We start from the raw sequence: 21,785 nt of genomic DNA, 5'->3' as shown, positions 1-21,785 counted from the left end.
TGCTAAAAGGTTGGGTTTGGATTGTCCTACTAGATGGAACTCTACTTATTTGATGCTTAAAACTGCTTTGGTTTATAAGTCTGTATTTCCTCGACTTAAATTGTTTGAATCACAGTATAAGAATGTGCCAAGTGACAAGGATTGGGAAACTGCAAAGGATGTTTGTGATAGATTAGAGTTGTTTTATAATGTAACTGAGTTGTTTTCTGGGATAAAATATCCAACTGCTAATATGTATTTTCCAATAATTTGTAAGGTTAAATTGACATTGAATGAGTGGGTCAAGTCTCCTAATGAAGTGATTAGTACAATGGCAAAAAGCATGTCAGATAAGTTTAATGCATATTGGAACATGATTCATAAGTTGATGGGTGTTGCTGTAGTGTTAGATCCTAGGTATAAGATGACTTTTCTTGACTTTTACTCTCCTAAGGTCTATCCTTATGACTATGATGAACAAATTAGCAGCATCAAGTACCTTTGTTATGATTTGATGGAGGAATATTACATTAAAAAGAACAAAGTGAATGATGTGAATAACCAAGAATGTACATTGGATGGGAGTGTCAGTGTCACTCCAAGAGAGAATTTCATTTCTTTTGATGATGAATATCAATCTTTTCTGAAAAAGAGGAAAACTACTAAAGTTACTAGTTTCAGAACTGAATTGGACCTTTACTTGGATGAAGATGTTATAGTTGATAATGGTCAGTTTGATATTTTACTTTGGTGGAAAGTGAATGGGGTGAAGTATCCTACCTTGCAAACTATTACAAGAGATATATTAACTATTCCTGTATCTATTGTTGCTTCGGAGTCGGCATTCAGTTCTAGTGGGAGACTGGTGAGTCCTCATCATAATCGACTTCATCCAAAGACAATAGAAGCATTGATGTGTGCCCAAAGTTAGTTGTCAAGTGAAGTGGAAAAAGGTGAATTTATTTCATTTACTAGTTATTTTTTTATTGTTAAGACTTTAACATTTTTATATTAATTTATTTTTTATATTTATATTTTTATTAGATGGAGTTGGCTCATTTATTGATCTTAACGATTGTAGGTTTGGAGATGTGATTTTATATCCAAGAAGTTTTATAACTTTATGCAAGAATAAGGTAACTTTATTAGAATTTATCTTTGTTTGTTGTGAAATTATCAAAAAAATTTATGAATGCTATTTGTCTTTGTTTGTTGGTATGGATTAAATTAAAAAAACCATGGTTAAAACCGAAACCGAATGGTTTGGTTATGATTTTTAATTTTCAAAACCAAATGGGTAATGGTTTGGTTTTGGTTTTAGTAGTTTAAGTTTGGTTTGGTTATGGTTTTGGCAAAAACCGAAACCAAACCGAACCATTGCCAACCCTATGGCTAGCTGATGTGGGATTCACCAAGGTCACTCACTAGTTGCAATGCATCGAGTCCGCCCCCCCTTTGGACATGTGCATTCCTGTATGTGCTAGTCACACCATTCGGTAACAAGACCTGGTGCGTTGTAGCTTGTGAGTGACCTTAGTGAATCCCACATTGGTTGGCCAGGAGAGGATGTTGGGCTATTTATGTTCGGGCTAGGCATCAACCTTTTGAAGGTGGTGCCTAGGTCGTGACAACTAAGTTGCTATTTTATCCCTTTTTTTCCAATGATTAGATAACTACCATAGAAGATGGAATGGAGTTTATAAGGAGAAACCAAGTCTAGAACTTAGTAGACCTCCTACTAAATAGAAAAAGTATTGGGAATAAATGGATTCTCAAGATCAAAAGAAGGACATATGGATCCATAGATAAATATAAGGTTTGTTTGGTAGTGAAAGGCTATAATAAAGTTAAGGGTATAGATTATGAGAAAATTTTTTCACATGTTGTTAAGTTTGCCTCAATTTGCTTAATATTAGCCATTGTAACTCAATTGGACTTGGAACTCCATCAAATGGATGTCAAGATGGCATTTTTCAATGGAGAAATCCATGAAGAGATCTATATGGATTAACCTAAATGTTTCACAGTCAAAGACTAATAGCGTAGAGTATATAAGCTCAAAAGGTCTATTTATGACTTGAAACAATCATCCAGACAATGGTATCTTTGATTTCACCAAGCCATTCTCTTGAACAGGTTTAAGATGATTGAAGAAGATCATTGTGTATATGCTAAGAGGTCTAGTGGGAGTTTTCTAATATTGTCACTATACATAGATGACATATTATTAGCTAGTAATATTTTGGAAATGCTCGTCGCTATTAAGAAATGACTTTCTTTAATGGTTGAAATAAACGAAATGGGTGAAGCAAATTTTGCACACGGTGCAAGATCCAAAGGGATTATTCTAGGAAACTCATTGGTTTATCCCAAGAAACATATATTAAAAAGATTCTAGAAGAACTTTGAATTTACAAATCCAAAGACATTTCAATAGCAAAGTGTCATAACTTGAGCACAAATCTATGCCTAAAGACTCCAAAAGAACAAGTGGACATGACTCAAGTATGTTATGCAAGCGCTATTGAGAGTTAGATATATGCCATGCTGTGTACTCGACTAGACATTAGCTTTGTAGTTGGGTTAACTAGTAGGTTTCAAAGTTACTATGGTTTGGAGCACTAGAAGATAGTAAAGAGAATTTTTCACTATCTTTGTGGGACCGTAAACTACATGCTCACCTTTGAAGGTTCAAACTTGCAATTGACTAGTTATAATGATGTAAATTGGGAAAGTGACTTGGATTAAGCGAAGTTTACGTTATGATGTGTCTTTTTGCTAGGCGGTGGTGGCATTACATGAAGTAGTAATAAGCAATCTTGTGTCGCATTGTCCACTATGGAGGTAGAGTTTGTAGCATGCTCTATACTTACTCAAGAGACTGTTTGGTTGAAAAGATTTTTCAAGAGCTTGAATGTCTCCATTGCTACAAAGTCATTTGTCATAGTTTATTATGATAGCAAGACTGCCATAGGATATGTTAAAGATCCTAAGTACAATAGCAAGAGCAAACATGTTGACATCAAACACAATTAAATCCAAGAGGTAGTCATAAATAAAGAAATTGTTTTGACTCATATTCCTACAGAAAGCATGATGGCTCATCTGTTAACCGAAGTCATTCCTATAGAATCCATGTAGCTAGAATGAGCATGCATAGGATTGCTTAATGTATTTTCTTTTTAGGACATGATTTTTTTTTTTGTGATTTATTTTAGTTTTTATAAAATAAATGGTTGTTCTTTATTATTCTTTTTAATGATAAGCATGTGTCATTTTTTTTAAATTTCATGATTATGGATGCATGAATGAACACTATGACACTAAAGCACGTACACATTGATGTTCTACCCTTGTGTTTAGTTTTGATGATGAAAAACAATATCTTGTTTTATCCCTAAGTCATGAGTCAAGTCTATGGTTTTCAACAAAAATCAATTTCAAATGCTTTGTTAAAATGAAAACAAAAAAAGATTTATCATTTTCTATATTAGTTGGAGATTTGCAAAGTCAAGTATTTAGTCTTAAAAGAATCTCCTAAAATGATTTTCAAATTAACTTTGAAGTCGTTGGTCAACATAGAGCTAAAATTGTTCTAAGGCAAAAGACCATCTTTAACGTATATGTGTTTGATGAAAATCCAATCTTAAGTATGAAAAATCATTTATGTTAATCTCATACTTCAAAATAAGCTTTCATATTTTGAAACGTGCATGAAAGGTTTTGGCTTGAAACTTAATCGTATGAAAAATCCTTTAGTTCATGCATCATATCTTGAAACTCATTTTGATAACGTTTCAATATTTTTTCTAAGTCTGGAAGACTAGCACCTTATAAGGAGACATATATGAAAATGTTTCCTTTTTAGAAAACTAACTCCCGGTAATTCAACAGCTAATATTCATTAGTGATAAAATGATTTTTAACGAATTTTTCAAGAAATAGAAAGTGTATATCTTGGAGGTGGTAAAATCGCAAAATCCTAAGTTCCTACTAAAATCCAAATTCTACTTTTTTATTTTTATGGATTTTGATTTTTTTAGATATTTTTATTGAATCTAAATGGGGGTACTTTTTTATTTATATTTATGTATTAAAGTAAATGGAAGGTAAAATATAAATTAAACAAAATGAGGATATTATTAATCAAGTGTGCTTCTACATGTTATCTGTTAAGTTTCTAGATTTTTCAAGAAGATAGTCGACTATGTTGTTTAGTGCTGTCGACTATGTATAAGGATAGTCGACTATGCTTGTTTAATCTGTCGATTATATATGGCCTCTGTCGACTATATTTCATTATGTCAACTATTGTGTAAGAATAGTCGACTATGCTATTTCATCTGTCGATTATGTTTGTTCATGAATTTCAAAATTTTCTTTGTAATTTTTGATCTGTCGACTATGTAAAAGGATCTGTCGACTATGGAATTTTTGTATTAAAAGATAGTTGACTATCACTTTCTGTTTGTCGACTATGCTTAGCTTTATTTGATAAAATAGTCGACTAACCTTTTTCTCTGTCGACTATGTGTTTCGCAGAAAGCTTCCAACGGCTATTTTTTCAAATCCCAACGGCTCCAAACGGCTATATTTCTCTTCAATTTTGTGGGACACTTATATATACATGTCATGGATGATCAAGAGAAGGCTAATGGACGAAAACGAGATGATCTAAATATTACAAATCATTTTATTCGTGCTTACAGTGTTCTCTGTGCTTTCATTGTTATATTTTTCTATGCAAGGCTTTGTTCTATCATTGTAAATCTATTCTTAAGCCTAGTTTTTATTGTGAGAGAACTTGTAACTAAGAGTGTTAACTCTTAGCTTCTTTCTTTCATTTGTATCGTTGTTATATTCTTAGCTTGTGTAGCTAGAGGGCCCATTTGAGTGGGAGGTTGTAATTCCTAGTCTCGAACTAGAGGACCTACTCGGGTTGAGTAGGGGATTGATAGTGGATGGTTTGAAAAATCCTTGGTGAGGAGCTAAGGTAATGGATTAGGCTTGGGTTAAGCCGAACCACTATAAATCTTTGTGTTCTCTCTTGCTTATGTTTCTTTTTATTTGTTTATCACTGCTAGCATTTCATTATCCTCACTTGCATTGAGTTTTTATTTTCAATCAAAAGGATTTCAAAGTTCTATCAATTAAGTTTTTAAAATAACCAATTCACCCCCCTTCTTGGTGTGTGTCATAGAACCTACTGTTCTAACACACATCACTATGCCACCAGGTTTAGATTAACTCACTCATACCAACAGTCACCTCTAGCACTAATGGAGTGAGTAGAAATAAGACATTAAGTGTTTTAGTGTTGTAAGAGCGATAAGATATTATCAAGCACTTGAAAAGCAACAATAATGACTATGTTGCCTATTGAGCTAACTTGTTATATTCAAGTTCTAATTAAATTTTGATGATTAACAAAAATGATATTTTGATTAAATATACTAATTGTAGTACCAAATTATTTTTGATTAATTTATAAAATATTTTTCATAGTTTATGTATTACCAAAAACATTATTTTCCATTAAAATTATTTTTCAATGAAGTATAAAATGCATAAAAATGATTTTTCCAAAAACTGGACCGAAAGTCGACTCTTGGTATGCCAAAAGTCGACTCTTGATACCCCAATGGTCATATTTTTTATCATTACAAAAATTGCCAAATGAGTGCTTGCAAAATTTGACTCTTCACTTCTTAAGAGTTGACTTTTGGCCCAATGGTCATATTTTTAACTGTTTGTTACAGTAATTTCAACAGTGCCTATAAATACCCCAAGCTCATTTTGAAGATTAAGAAGTGTCCATATTGCATATCCAAAGCACTCAAAAGCTCACAAACACTTTCAAGCTAATTTCCAAACAATCCAAAACTCTCAAAGTTTCGTTGTTCATCCACCGAAGAGCCACAAGGTAAGAGAAAAAAAGATTTTCAAGTTTACTCCAAATCTCTTCATCAAAATTGAGGTTACTTATTTATTTATATATCATTACCTTGTATATTTGTTCTTAATTGTTTATTCATTTGTGTCCAAGTGTGGACAGATATTTGTTATATTCATTTAAACATTTCTTGTGAATTATATTGGTTTCATTGAACCGTTTAAAAATTTAAGTGTATCTAGTTTTCAAGATAAGTTAAGGAAAAAACGTTAGTGAGATTGGTTCTCTAGAACCATTTAAAAAATCTAGGTGTTCTCGTTTCCAAAGTGAGTTAGGGAAAAAATCTTGGTTTTGGTGGTTGCCTAAAACATGTTATAATCTAGGTGTGTATCTAGTTTTCAAGGTGAGTTAGGGAGAAAATCTTGGTGATTGTTTTAGTGTAACTCTAAGGGTGGTTAGATCTTGGGAAAGTGAAGTAGGTGTGTGGAAATATTGAATAACTATAAATTGTCTTGTGCCTTATTTTATTTATTTTTGTTATATTTTGTGGCTTTCATTATTAATCTCAAACTCACATATACATATTTACACAAAAGTTTAACTTGTATAAAATTACATAACAAGAATTTTAACTAAGAGAAAATTACCAAAAATTTTAAACACTCAATTCACTTCTCTCTTGAATGGCCATTCCTTAAGAGACCTACAATTGGTATCAAAGCAGGTTGTAGGTTTGAGTCTCCTCCGGTACGCTGGGGGAGAGACTGTTGGTCCATAGCCATAACCTTAGTGGCTTCGTGGGACTACCTGTTGAGACCTAGGGATGGGGTTACAAACCCACAATCTGGATAGGGATAAAGAGTTGCACCTCTACTAATAGTTATAGCTTTTAGTATGGTCGTAAGCGCTCAGTCTTGAAGGTTCTTGATGAGGTCCAACATCCCTTTGCATGGGGTAAGATGAGGTCGATGATTATGATGACCGAACATGATATCTAGAAATTATGTTACTTGGATAAAGTCAAATGTGAGACCTTAATCAAGTACCAGTGGTAACTGGCAAGTGGCACCCCTTTTTGGTGAATTATTAGAGGATTCAAGTATGAAACTAGGAAAGAGACAATACTAAAATCCATTCGGTATTGATTTTTTTGAAAACAAATGACATATGCCCCTTAAGTAAGGAAAGTCCATCGTAACATGCAATTCAGACTACATGTGCTATTTTTGACCACATACAATAAAGTGAGTGATAAATCATGTTTATAGTAGTACCATTCTATGATTGTTGACTATGTTATGAATCAACAATTTGATGCTTGCTACTTTAGCATGTTGCAAGACGATCATGATTGATACGACCCTATGGGACATGACTAAGAAAGCAATTGAATTACTGTGTAATTAATGACATTAAGGCAAAGGGAAGACATTCTGACATCACAACACTATAATGACACTTATTGCTTGCAGAGTCACATCATTACCTAGAGTTTTGATATGAATGTGGGCTCATTCTTGATTATGTTAGTGGCCACAAGACTTAGAGCATGGTTTCAAGTTGTACACTCATGAGGGATTGAAACATGCTTAGTTAGATGAGACACTATTAGTTGATGCCTTTATGTTGATATCAAAGCTCCCATCTATGAGTCTATCTTTGCATAGTTGATTTCACTAGGATAATGTATATTTATTGATATGTAGATTGAGAACATTTATGTCCATGCAAGTGAGTGGAGGATGTTAGAAATGTAATTGCACCCACACGGACTTAATTATTTATACGTGATGATTATCTTGTATTAAGATAAATAGACAATAAATAAATCATCTTGTCATCTCTTTTATCTAGGATAATTGAGATAAGATATGCAGGTTATCTCATCTTATCAAGGATGGGATTTGTTTTCTCATTTTCGAGCATAATTAAGATATATGATTTATCTTATCCTATAAGAAATATGTTTTAACTCCTTACTTATCAAGGATAAGTAAGGAAGTCACTTATTTATATTACTAGTTGCCTATAAATAGGTAACATAGGTTTAGATATAGTTAAAAATACAAGTTCTTCTTCTTCTTTCTCTCTCTCTCCACATACTATCTAAGAGTCTAACTCTGTGGATTTTATACCATGGGTGTTAGTAGTTATTCTAGTAATAACCATACACCATAAGCATCGAAGATTTGTTGTTTTGGAACTCCTAGAAGCTTGTAGTACAACTTGATCCTGAAGCTACTGAGGTATGTAAACAATATTTTGTCTTATGTGCATGTCTGATATTGTTTATAGTAGTGATATTATGTTTTTAGGTGAAATGACTTCTTTCCTCATTTTGACATTTATGTGGCAACAACACTCTTATACAACAGTGATGTTGACCCTTCTTTTCCAATTAGCAAGATACTTTTGTGTCATTTATGGAGGGATCTTCACGTTACAATGGTGAAAATGAATAGCTCATCTCTAGTTTCTTTCTCACCCTAGCTAACTTTTCTTCAAGCTTTGTAGGTTTTTTTCTTTAATTAAGTAGTGATGGTAATCATAGAAGGATTTCTACTTTTAAACTAGGAGAACATTCTCTAGGTTTTTTAGTGGATTCATGGTTGATCATATCTTACCATGATGGAAATTTTCAATCTATATGGCTAATTTAAGGGCTTTTTCATCTTCTCGAGGTACAAATAAATAGAAGTCCATTTATTTTTAAATGGTTGGCAATAGTGGTAAAGGAAACTCTTTCTCTTCTCTTCTTCAACCAAAGTGTGGGACAATGTTGTGGATCTCTTCCCTCACATAGTGGTGGTCAAGGTTGTTAAAATCGGGATTTTAAGTGGAATCGAAAAAGTGTCCATAAAATCGGATTGTAAAATCGTAAGATTTTAGAAATAATTAAAAATACCCTTCAATTTTTATAAATATATGTTTATAATAATATAATTTTGTAGAAAATGAATTAATATATTTTAATAACCTGATTATTCCTTATTATAGTTCAAAAGATGATACTTCCAAAATATAGCTAAAAAACTAGCAGGTTGGTATAGGCAATTTAAAGGCAAAATATAGGTAATTTAGAGGTAAAATATAGCTTAAAATTCTTTAGAGGATTCTTTCAACGTCTTCCATTATATTTATGTTGCATTTTTTTCTTGATTTAACATTGATTAAATCAAGTAAAATCCTGATTTAGGGTTTGGTGGTCCTTTAATTAATTACTTGTTTGTCTTGATTTACTTATGGAATCAATGTTAAATCAAGTAAAAATTATAATATTAGATGCTATGTGACATTGGAACTTATGCAATCAATGTTAAATCAAGTTCCAATTTAGAGGCAAAATATAACAATTCATTGCATAAGTTCCAATGTCAAATGTTATGTGACATTGAGACGTTGGAAGCATCATCTAAATTACAACTTAAATCAATGAAAGTCTTTGAATCGTAAAATCGTTTGGAGATCTCTGAAACGTAAAATCGTATATATAAAATCGAGATTTTATAGGATTTTATCCCAAATTGGATTTTACATGGGATTTGAATTGTTTAAGGGTCTTCGAATCGTAAAATCAAGATTTTAACAACAATGGTGGTGGTCAAAAGAGAGAACCCCTCTAGCCTCTTAGTTTCTTAGTGACAACTCCCATGGCTTTGGGTTATTGGCAACTTTTCTCTCCTTGCTACAAATGGTAGTGATCGACCAATTTTCTCCTCTACAAAGCTTTGGGTGCATGACAATGGTGGGTCCATGACTTTCTTCCCAATAAATAATGAGCACCAAGCATGACAATGCATTCTCTCTTGATTGTGTTAACTAACAAAAGCTTATTTCTTTTAAAATGATGGGCACAAAACTTTATTTTGCCAATTTTTGGTCAACTTTCTTTGAAGTTTTGTGAATCAACTTAAACCATAGCTTTTTTTATCACTTGTTAAGGTAGCTTTTGATACCACTTATTAGGATTGAATTACACATAATCACGCACAAAAATCAAGAAAAAATAAAATATAAAAAATTTAACGTGATTTGACCTTAATACCTACACTACACTATCCCACAATAAAGGGATAATCCATTCAATTGGTAGTTTTGTGTGAAAAACTATAAAACCCTCTCATAGCAAAGTTTTTACATAAACAAAATTAAAAACCATTCCAATTCTTACAATTCAGGGTAATTGGTTAGTCTAGGCTTTGGTTTTCATGTAGTGACACTTAGTCTAAACACACAATCATAATAATTTGACTACATCATTTTATGGCTTAGAGGGGCTAACTATTTAGAAGCCACAACTCTTAACAAAATTAAGTCTTTTATACCTATTTATATCCCTTATTTATAAATAAATTGACTTTTAATTATCTGAAAAATATATAAAACGATAAGTTTGCATTTCAAAAACTATATATACCTAGAATATTTAAAATTATAAAAATTGTACTTATCTTAGTATAAATGTAAACTTGTTAGTTCTCGCACATTGATAATTGATTTTTTTAATTGGTTGTAACCATCTTTAATTATGTACTAAGGGATAAGAATATAGCATTTTCTAGATCCATGGATGTCCCTTCATTCTAAGATTCACGTAAATTCTAACAACTATACCCATACTATTTAAGTTATGAAATTTGTACTTGTCATAAATGTTGGAAATTTTCACATTATGAGCTTATATTAGTTCTTGAGTTTTATTATTTAAATTAAATTAAGTTAAGATAAAATAGTCCGTTGTTAGCTCATAAATAATTAATCTAAATAAAATGGACTAATACTCTTAAGTTTTGTATTGTGGCTTGAATAATTAGTGTAGGCCTATAGAGCCCATTAGGTAAATGATAAAGAAACTTAATGGAACTCTATATAAAGATAATATTATATCTCTTTTTCATGCGAAATAGTGTAATCATTTACGTCTATTTAAGGGGTTAGACCTTAGGTTTCGATTTATGATGAATCGGCCAATTTATTTAGAACTAAGGCTATTAGTTGGTGGATTATGAGTTTTAGAGAAAGTAAAATAAGTCCGGGATGAAAATTGTATCTAATCAAGAGACTTTTCAAATTTTTTATGTTATAAAAAAAAAAGAAAAAACACATTGGTGATTAGTGAAGGATCCCTTTTGGAAATTGCACTTTATTGAAGGATTAACCATACTAACATATGTGTTATTTTTCTCTTTTTTTTTTAATCAATCCAAATGAGTGCTATAGAAAGTTTGAATGTTTTTTTTCTTTTGGGAACAAATTATATTGATAGCATTATTTAAATGGTTTTGTTAAGAAGATGCCCGCCAAAATGAACAAAAGGCGTGCCGTAATTGCCATGATGTGAAGGAGTGGAGAAGAACAGCTCTTAACCAAAATCATTGCAGTGGAGACAGCCAGAAATGGCGTGGAAATAGCAACTTCCACCGTAAAAAAAGGAAAAACAGGATCCACCCACCTATCTCCTAGCAACCTAGCAAGGGGACGCCGCTCCCTGTCCTTGTTTGGACATGGGATTTACCGATAAGAATCATTATTGCATACATTACCCACGCCTTTTCCCCCCCACCCACCCGCCCTCTCTCTCTTTTCCTTTCATTTCTCTCTCTTTGGTTGGGGTGGCATAGTCAAAGGAAGGTTAAATCATGCATAAAAAAGCCATTGTGAGAAGAAGGGAAGAAATTTCTGATATATGTATTATGACCCACAACACTATCTTCGATTTATGTTGTTGGGGTGAAATTGTTGTAACGTCACGTCGATGAGAAAATGAATTATATCTGCTTATTTTCGAAACAAACGTGAAAGATGGACAATATTCTTATATTAAATTATCATTTAAACTTAACTGCTGATGGTAATAGTATTAAACTTGAAAGTTATTTGTATAACTATCACTCTATCACTGTCAATAGACAGACTCCCCCTCAATCATAAATGAGTAGCACTGATGATAGCCTAGGATTCTTGCCTCATATACAAGCCACGGAACGCGGAATAGGGAATAAGGCGTGGAAATTAGATTGTTTGATGTTGTCTTAAAAGCATTATTATGGTGCAGCATCTTTGTGGAGAGAAGCCATGGTGGGGCCTTCCATTGCCCATAGTGGAGCATGCTCTCGTCACTGAAAGTGGAAGCTGTAATGTCAAGCAAAGCAAACACCCGCCCTCCCTCCCTCCCTCCTCGCAAAAATCTCCATCTCCACCCACCCCCCAACCCAACACTGCCCATTCCCAACCCAAAATTTTCTCGCCTTTTCCTTGCGATTTTCTCGCTTTTTCCCACTCAATTCCACCTACTACCCGTCCTCACAACCCCATCTTCCCAGAATTCCTCCACTGTAAGTCTTTTCTCTCTCTCTCTCTCTCTTCTCTGGTTGAATTGGCCTCCCTGTTCTGTTTTGTTCTGTTCTGTTCTTGGTGGATTTGTTTTATTGTTCTGTTTTGGCATGGATTCGTTCGATCGAACGACTGGGTTCCGTTACAATCTGGATTCGAACCCAGACTGCTGCGATTCCGACTTCTCGGGAATCCTCGAAATCTACGTCCACCATGCCAGGAACATCCACAACATTTGCATCTACGACAACCAAGACGTCTACGCCAAATTCTCACTTACCTACAACCCCGACGAGGCCCTCTCCACCAGGATCATCAATGGCGGCGGCAAGAACCCAGAATTCAACGAGAATTTGGTCCTCAAAGTCACCCAATTCGACGCCGTCCTCAAATGCGAGATTTGGATGCTGAGCAGGGCCAAGAATTTCATGGAAGACCAGCTCCTCGGCTTCGCTTTGGTCCCAATTTCTTCCGTTGCCGGCAAAGGTAAAATCACCCAAGATTTCAGCCTCTCGTCCACCGATTTGTTCCACTCCCCCGCCGGAACCGTCAAACTGAGCCTTTCCCTGATCACCACCACCAATGTGCCGCCCAATCCCGCCGACCATTCGTCGATTACTTCCGAGGTTGTCCTGTTGGACAGGAAGATCTCCGAGGTTGCCTTGGACAAGGTCGAGTATTCCAGGATCGAATTCCCTGATATCGACATAGTCAGGGAAAACCAGCAGATGGTTTCTCAGTATTTTGACTTAGCATCAGGAGCAGGGCATGGCTCGTTTCTCCACCTGGGTGCTGCTTCTCATGAATCTCATCACCCGGTTGACGACTATGAAATGGCCGCAAATTCATCCGAGGACAATGCCAATTCATCGGTCTCCCCCAGTGGAAGCATTCAGAACTCTGGGTTCTTTAGCTCCACAATGACAAGCTTGAGTGATGATCGAAACTCAGCCGATTCCATGGAGAAGAAGAACCAGTTGGCCGGCGAGTTAACCAACTCTGCTAATCCCAACCCGGGTGCTTGCCCGGACACTCCTACCTCGAAGAAGGGGATCGACGAAAAGGACTCGAAATTTTCAGGCAAGGAAGAGAATAGCAATGAGCAGGGGAGCAATGTGGGCTGTGCTAAGTTTGGGGAAGTGTTTTCAGCCCCAATGGGAAGCATCAATCTTGAGGCCGAGCAGTCGGCGATGCAGCAGCAGATAGTGGACATGTACATGAGGAGCATGCAGCAGTTCACCGAATCCTTGGCCAAGATGAAGCTGCCAATGGATCTCGACAAGCCAGAAGGAGAAAACCGGGGCAATGTGATCCAGAACAGCAAGAACAGTTCGGATGTTGAGAAGAAAAAGAAGAACGACGGCTGCTCGAGGGTATTCTATGGCAGCCGGGCTTTCTTCTGACCAGTGCCGATGGCTGCTGCCAGGTTTGTATTAGGGTTGCTAGTTGCATCTCAACAACATATCAAGCCTTTATCCTGCTTCATTCGCGGTCGAGGTTAGGTCGCCCACAACGGTTGAGTTGAGTTTAATTTATCCATCAATCAATGGTTGGTCAGAAGAAGAGATTAATTGCTGTAGCCTTTGCTTAACCCCCTTTCTTTCTTGTTGATGATGAGCATGTTTCCTGCCTATTCTCATCTCTGTTTAATTTAACTTCCATGACTGTTGCTTCTGTAATGTCTTTCAGCTCTATAAGAAATTTGTTTGGGTTGTTTTAGATCTTGCTTAAGCTTTGAATTTTGTTACTTTTTTGAGTCCCAAACCGTGGCTAAAAAGCATTAGTTTGTTCATGGTTATGGAGCCTGCTATTTTACATCCTCATTTCTCACAGCATATGGATGCAATTTAGGAGCTTCATATATGATTGAAAATATCTCTTTAACACACTATATATATAAGATCATCATGCCAAGACTTGGTCGGAATCATCCTAGGAAGAAGTTTTGACATTTACAAGGTCAACAGCGTTAATCCAAAGTTTACTTTTCAAGGGTCTGAAATTAATATTGGGGGATCAAATTCGTCCGTTGTAGTTAGGATTGTCTATTCTACTCTATTTTTATAGTTAGAAAAAAAGGTAAGAGCTTGGAATTGTTGAAGGGAGGCTTCTCTTTGCTTGGACGCTACTTATTCTGGTTGCTGCATATGGTATAGTATTTGAAATAGGCGGCGGCCGATTATTCATATTAGAGGTGGAAAGATTTCCCAAAACGCCTTGCAATGAAGGGGAAAGGGGGAATAAAGTGAGTAATAAAAAAGTGGGGGAATGTCTTGTGAGATTAAGAATGTCTTTAGCTCATTAAGAGTTGATAATGGTACTTCTTATAACTATTTTACTAAAGAAAAATGCTATTGGTACATTATGGTATACATCTTGGACTACATAATGATGTTCTAATGTCTAAAATACCCTCATTCAAGGCACTAAGGCACAGTGAGACAATGGATATTTATATCATTTATATGCATTATGTAGTCCAAGATATATATAAATAATATACAAGTAGCATGACTCTTTACTAAATTACGACGAAATATATTATGTTCTTAGTTATCTGTACTCTTTCTATTTAGAGAAAAAGAATTGCTTTTTGATACATTTTAAGTGTTTCAATATGAAAAAATTGCTAGCATTCTAAGGGTTGATTTGATGAAGTCTTCGGATTTTGTTTTAAGCTTTTACTCTTGATTTTGATTTTTTTTTTTAGCTTTCAATTTTGATTAAAAATTACTTAATTCTTTTTTCTCAATTTATATAATTTTATTTTATTTTTAAAATTTATAAAATTTGAATAAACTAAATGAGATGTGCTTGTAGAAAGAGAGAACGAATATAAGTAAATGTGGTTTGGATTTTAAGTAAAATTATTTATATAATTCTTGATAAAAAGATAAAGAGCAAATCGTAATAGTTTTTAGTGAAATATGCTTAATAGTTCTCTCTCATATTTTTTAAATAACAAAGTCTAGCCCTGCAATTAAAAATGTGTCATTGGGTTGAAGAAATCTTTAATGGAGGAAGTGGGAGAGAGGGGAAAAAGATGAAGAATTATTACTACCGTCGTTGTCATTGTTGTTGTCAAAGATGAGGACAGAGAAAAAAAATTAGAGGAAGAAGGAGAATAGGAAGAAAAAAGGAGAATCATTATAATCACCATTGCTACTGTTATTGTCGAAAACAAAAAGAGAGAGGTAAAAGATAGCGTGATCAAGAAAAAAAATAAGGACGAGAAAAGGAAGGGTAATTTGGGTATTTTAAAAATTTTAATATCTATTATATCACAAAATAGGAATACAAGGATTTTAAAGTTAAAGAGAAATGTTTTTTATTTTTAAAATCCAAAAATATATATATATATATAAAATATTAAAAAAACTTCTTATATGAAATTAAATATATATTTAAATAACACCTAATGTGATTATAGTTTGATATATTATTATTGTTATTAGTTTATGTCATGACAAAATTAGAACAAATTAACAACTCTTGATATTTAAATAATATCGACTTCTTTTATTCATGAGCACAATCTAATTGTAAAAGACACCTTTGTTAGTATTAAAGTTATTTAATTACAATAACATGTCACCTCTAAATCTTATAAATAGCCAAATTTAATATAATATGTTTGTCATAAATATTATATTTATACACAATGGATCTTTGCTAGTTAGATAATTGTCACATTAAAAAATAACATAATTGTTTAGTTGAAAAGAAAATTTTATAAGACGGTTATAAAATCAAATATATCATATTTTGCATAATTAACAATAATAATAATAAAGTTGGTCAACATGAAGAAAATATAAAGATAAAGTTGATAATAAACATTATTTTTTTTAAAGAAAAAGTAAATAATTTGAAAGAGCTTCAAAAGAAAAATAATCTTTTCAGACTACTTAGTAGAGATGTGAGGATTCATATAAAAAAAAAAAAAAAAAAACTACCTTAATTATTTGTCTATTATAAATTTGACATACAACAATCTCGTATTGTCTATCTAAAATTAGGGGTGTGCAATTGGTTATAAGCAAATCGAATCGATTAAAAAATATTAACCAAACCGATCGACTTATCTCAATCAGTCGAACTAAATGAAATCGAATTAATCGATATTTAAACTGAGTTAATCAAACTAATAATTGAAAATTGATTGTGTAAAATCATAAATTGATACAAAAATTGATATAGAAAAAAATCAATTTATAGAAATTTGTTTGAAAGAAAAATTTGTGAAAGCTTAAGACTTGGGAAAGGGGCAAAAAGGAATTAAGGAAGCTGGGGGGGGTGAGAGTGCACATTTTGGAACCCATAATGTGAGCGCGATAGAGATTGCTCATCACACTGCAAGTTCTAAGCCTCTTTCTCGATGACATGATAGCTTGCAACTGAGAAGGAATAGGGCATAAATGCCATAGGAATACTTAGCCAGCAATAATAATAGCCAAGAGGTGACAGTTGGGCCAGTGATTTTGGAGTATAAATAGAGCAGGGATTTTGCCAAGGAAGAAGCAAGAAATTGAGGTCGCTCTAAGGGGATTTGAGGGTCAAAAGGAGAAAACCTTTGCTCTTGAGAGGGTGAGGAAAATATTAAGAGAAGAGAGTTGTTTCAACGGCTTGTGTAGTTTTGTCGAGAAATTAAGTCGCAAGAAATCAAGCTCATTAGACGAAGTTTGGCCTCTTGGACAATCGATTCTAGCTAGACAAAAGGGAAAGAGAGAAGATGAGAGGGAAAAAAGAGAATGATGAAGAAAAGGAAAGAAATAGGAAAAAAAAGAAAAGAAAAAAAAACAATTATCGATGAGGAAACAGTTAGGGATTATTAATAGAAAAATTAGTAGGATGATAGATGGAACTTTATCCAACTTCAAGGTTAATAATATTGGATGTTGGGTCTCTATGACCATGTTAATAATATTGGTTGGCACTATAGGAAGCTTGAGAAAAGTCACTTCTCCTATTAATACGTTGGATTAGAGGGGCGGATCCACCATTTTAGGGTGGGGTGGGACTGGGCTGGGGATGGGCTGAACTGAATTTGGATTGAATTTTTATCTTAAAATTTTAATTTTTGTTATAGACTGTCCTACAGCTCACATTTAAATCCGTTTTGGAGCTAGATGTTTAAAATATTGTAAAAGACAAATAAGTTTAGACTAAATGATTTAAGAAATTATATAGTTATTATCTTTTAACAAAGAAATTAAAGGTGTTGCCTGCCAAGTTAACCCGAGAATGAGCTAGACTAGAATTGAGATTTGATTGCCCTCTAGCAGGGAAGAGGGGAATTTATTGCAGTTAAAAATATTAAATTAAAGGATAACCAACCCCTCGACCACCATGTGAAGGACTTTTAAGTTTATTTTCGTCGAAGTTGTGTTTAAATGGGTAAAAATGAACCAATGGGTGATTTGCAAATTAAGGGATGGTCTTGGCGGGCTATGGTTGGATAAAACAGAGTAAAACTAAAGGAAAAATCAAATTTCCAAATTTTGGGAGAAGGTCTAAAAAAACAAGATGATTGATTTTGAAATCAGAGTGAAAAGAATGCTTGTGGTGGGTTGTAGGTTTTCAAATTAAGGAAATTGGTTTCAAAATTAAGGTTGGAGAATGGTTGGTTTCAAAACGCGAAAGGCTCGTTTCTCTTACGGAATCAAGTCCCCTAAAGTTGGAAAAATCAAACTACAACTTTTTGAATGGAAAAAAGGTGGTGGAAACTGAATCTGGGAATTTTAAACATAGTTGATAGTTATGTCATAATATTAGCCATATGTTAGTTGTATTAAAGTGAAAATAATTGATCATTTGGTGGGTCTAATCATCCTTTAAATTGGGAATTTTTTCTTTAAGAGTCTGAAATTGGAAAGGAGAAATAACTTGCAACTCAATGGGCCAAAGTAACCCAACTAGAGCTAGGTTTTAACCTTGATGTGCCCTACAAAATAAGTGGACAGAGTGGATTAGCAAAAATAAATGAAAGAATCGAAAGAAGGAGATAGTGCCACGTGGCCTGGTGGGGAGCCCCCGTCTACTTAGTTGCGACTTGCCGCGCAAGCATTATAGTAACCTCGCTAATGGCTGCGTCGTTGGGTAACCCCCACCAAGGGGTGCCTCGAGCGCGCATCGCCATGTGCAGCCCTGCGCAGCCCTACGTGCTGTTGGCCCTTTGTCTGTATAGCCTCGCACGTGCTCGCGCCCACTCCCACTCCCCTGAGCGACCCTTACCCGGAGGTGCCCCACACTTACCCTCGAGTGACCCCCACTCGGGGTTGCCATGGGTACGCCCGCGATCTGAGTGCTATCACTCTTATAAGACCTAATCAAAACCACCTCCGAGTTACTCGTTGAAGAAATCAGGTTACCCGACACCTGGTTGCCTCTTCCATTGCTATAAATAAGGGAGTCCTCCCTCCCCTCCCTAATTCGGTATGTAATCTCTGACACTCACACTTCCTTCTTGTATTCAACTATTTCATACTTTCGAAAGGCTAATTTAGGCAAGGCTAATTTAGGCATCAAAGGGTCTGCGTAGAGATCCACACCCGCGCCTTTAACTGATTCTCTTTCCAAACAGGTCACCTATCGCCAAAGAGGTCATCTATCACTGCTGCTCTACCCCGAGAGACTCATCCATCATCGTTGCTCCACCTCGAGAGACTCATCCATCGCTGTTGCTACCTCCAAGAGAGTCATCAATTGCTGTTGCTCCACCCTCACCCATTGCTCGGATAAGCTACACGTGAGTCATCCATTGACGGTTTTCCACTTATAAAATAATTGTTGTAATCGAGCAACAACAAACCCTAAAAGGTCTAAGTCATGCCAAATTTGGAAACATCACCTTCTCAATTATAAAATTTTGTTAGGTTAAGAGGGGTAAATTAAGTTTTTCACCCTTAAAAAAAATTAAATAACTTGAAGTTGAAAGTTAAAAATAAACTAAATAAATGTAGCACACATGATGTATAGTGGTTCAGTTATGCCTTTTTCTCACCAAAGATTTTGTTCAACCAACTTAGTTGGGTAGCTTTTAAAACATGTTCAATTACAAACCTTTATAACCAAAGGATTTTTAAATAGAATCAGCCACAACTAATGATTTTCACTAGGATCAAGCTTAACCTTTATAAAATTACAAATGAAATGTGAATAAAAAATACAAGAAAAAGTATAAGATGATACTAAAATACAAACACTTCTCTAGGGTTTACAAAGAGATAGAAGGATTGGAAGATTTCAGTTTAAGCTCTATTCTTTTTGAATGATGTAAGTAGTAAGACACTTCTTTGAAAGCTTTTGAAATTGAGAGGATATAGCTTTTTCAAGTTCACATCATTCTTAGTTCTCTTTAGACTTGAGTTCCTTATATATGGTTAAGTTCTTTAATACATCTGGTGAGCTGTTTATCAAAGTGAGAGAATGTTCTTTGTGTCTTAATTGTCTTTTTTTGTCTCTACAACATCTCAAAATTCAATTAGAATAGTCAAAATTCATATATAATTTGTCTGAAAAACATTTAATGTTCTGAAAAGTAGAGACATATTACATTTAATGAACTGCAACGGCTATATTTTTCAAACTATGTCAAATATTATTTGGAGTACAAAGTGATATTTAATCAACTAAGTTTAATCCTTACTCAAGTACAACTATTTTGTAATCGATTATTTTTTCTAACTTACGCGATTACAAATTTGCTTTTACTCGATTACATTTTTTAGATAAAAAATTACATTACATATTCAATTAAAAAACTATATTTACTCAAGTACACATAAAATTTTACTCAATTAACATTTCAAGTACTCGATTACACAAAAGGTCCAGAGACTTCACACATTTCTGGAAATTATATACTCAATTACAAAATGAATTTACTCGAGTACACTTAGATTATTACTCGATTACAAAATTTACATATTCCATTAATTTTACTTAGTCAGAAACTTACATTATCTACTTGAGTACAAAGCCCATTTAATTGAGTACACTTGATCTTTATTCGAATACACTGAGACTTGTAATCAATTATCTATTATATAACTTATGCTTACTCGATTACAAACAAGATATACTCGATTAAAATAACATATCTCAATTGATTTGGTTTCAAAGCTTATTTAATAAGAATATTACTCGAGTATATAAGATTTTTACTCGAATACAAGAATTAAATTACAAAATTACTCGATTACATAAAACTTTTTTACTTGATTAAAAGAACCAATCATTTTGTCCTAATATGAGATATCACTACACTACTTGAGTAACATAGATTTGTACTTGATTAAGAGACTTGCTTTACTTGATTAATCTATATATCTTATTCGATTATTTTTACACTTATATATTAAGTTTAACACATTGTTTTGATCATCATCACTTAACATGAATTTTCCTATTTCCTCATCAAATCAAAACTTTAACAAATTAATCAGCACCAACTCTAGAATGCACAATTTAGGCCAATCAAATCTTAAAGAAAGAGACAAAAAAAGGGATCACCTAAAAAAGACAGTCCATTTCTTGAGCAAAAATTAAATGAATAAAATGACGATTAGCTAATAAGAAGGGTGAAAATATGAAAAGAGGACCTTCATTTGGCTAATGACATGTTTATCTCTCAGAAGAAAGGATAGATGGCCAAAACAAAAGCTAAAATTGAAACACCTTTCCTTTTAGAGTGTGTTTTCATATTATAATTTGAGATTTTTTTTTTTAAACACTTCACATAAGAGCCTTTCACCAAACCCTTACAATTTACATCTTACTTTGAAAAACTTTATTCACTTAACCTTCCATTTTCATGATTTATTTTCTCCAAATTCATTAGAGATTATTCTCCTAGGTGTTTACCTCCAATATAGCCTTTCCTTTCCACCTAAACTTTTATATTCGGTTTAGTTTATCAAGGTGAGATCTTTGTGTGTGTGTGCTCATTTTCATGAATCAAATCTAGATTAATTCATAACTCATATTAAGAAGTCTAAATTTTTAATCATTTTGAAATACTGAATTTAAAAGGAAAAAAAAAAACTTTTCAAGCTCCTGACCAAATATCTTTAGAAACACTTAGAATAAATTTCTAAATTACTACAACCCAATATATGAATGTAAAAATTGTCTATTTTTGCTAAAATAAAATGACATGCTTTCAATGAAAACTGAGTTCATATAACAGGTTTGGTATGTTTAATACACTTGATATCACTAGAATAAATCCTTTAATGCTCATAGTGCGTAACATAAAAAAAAAAAAAAAAACATAACATGTCCGGCTAATTCTATCCCGCAGGTGGACGGATCGTGACAAGTAATACAGTGATGAATAGAGTGTCGTACCCACGAGGACTAACTTTTGACGTTTACTCTAATTGATTTAACCTTAACCTAACACACACATTAACAATGACTTCAATTGTAATGAAAACTAATTTACTAATAAAAAATGCAAACAAAACAATTCCTTCAATTTAAAACTCACAAGACTAAGGCGCTAGGGTTTGTGAATCCACCGTCGACCTTTTATGATTCAATTATTTGTTACTCGGGTCTTGCTATTCCTTATCTT

At 33.7% G+C, this 21,785-nt stretch overlaps 1 protein-coding gene across 1 annotated transcript; it reads left to right on the top strand.

Moving 5' to 3' along the window:
* The first annotated feature begins 11,876 nt into the window (after positions 1–11,876).
* Positions 11,877–13,997, top strand: LOC127795236 (uncharacterized). Its single transcript, XM_052326787.1, has 2 exons — positions 11,877–12,207; positions 12,371–13,997. The coding sequence occupies exons 1-2, from the start codon at positions 11,919–11,921 to the stop codon at positions 13,606–13,608; spliced, it is 1,527 nt and encodes a 508-aa protein (XP_052182747.1). The 5' UTR covers positions 11,877–11,918; the 3' UTR covers positions 13,609–13,997.
* Positions 13,998–21,785: the final 7,788 nt, after the last annotated feature.

The sequence above is a fragment of the Diospyros lotus genome, chromosome 1 (genome assembly GCF_014633365.1).
Source record: "Diospyros lotus cultivar Yz01 chromosome 1, ASM1463336v1, whole genome shotgun sequence".
In the NCBI taxonomy this organism is placed as follows: domain Eukaryota; kingdom Viridiplantae; phylum Streptophyta; class Magnoliopsida; order Ericales; family Ebenaceae; genus Diospyros; species Diospyros lotus.
This window is presented reverse-complemented; position numbering and strand designations above follow the sequence as displayed.

Bases quoted from the DNA above. Each gene is read 5' to 3' on its own strand.
- LOC127795236 (XM_052326787.1), top strand. From the start codon at position 11,919: ATGGTGCAGCATCTTTGTGGAGAGAAGCCATGGTGGGGCCTTCCATTG. The intron at 12,208-12,370 runs GTAAGTCTTTTC...ATTCGAACCCAG, and splicing joins CTTCCCAGAATTCCTCCACT to ACTGCTGCGATTCCGACTTC.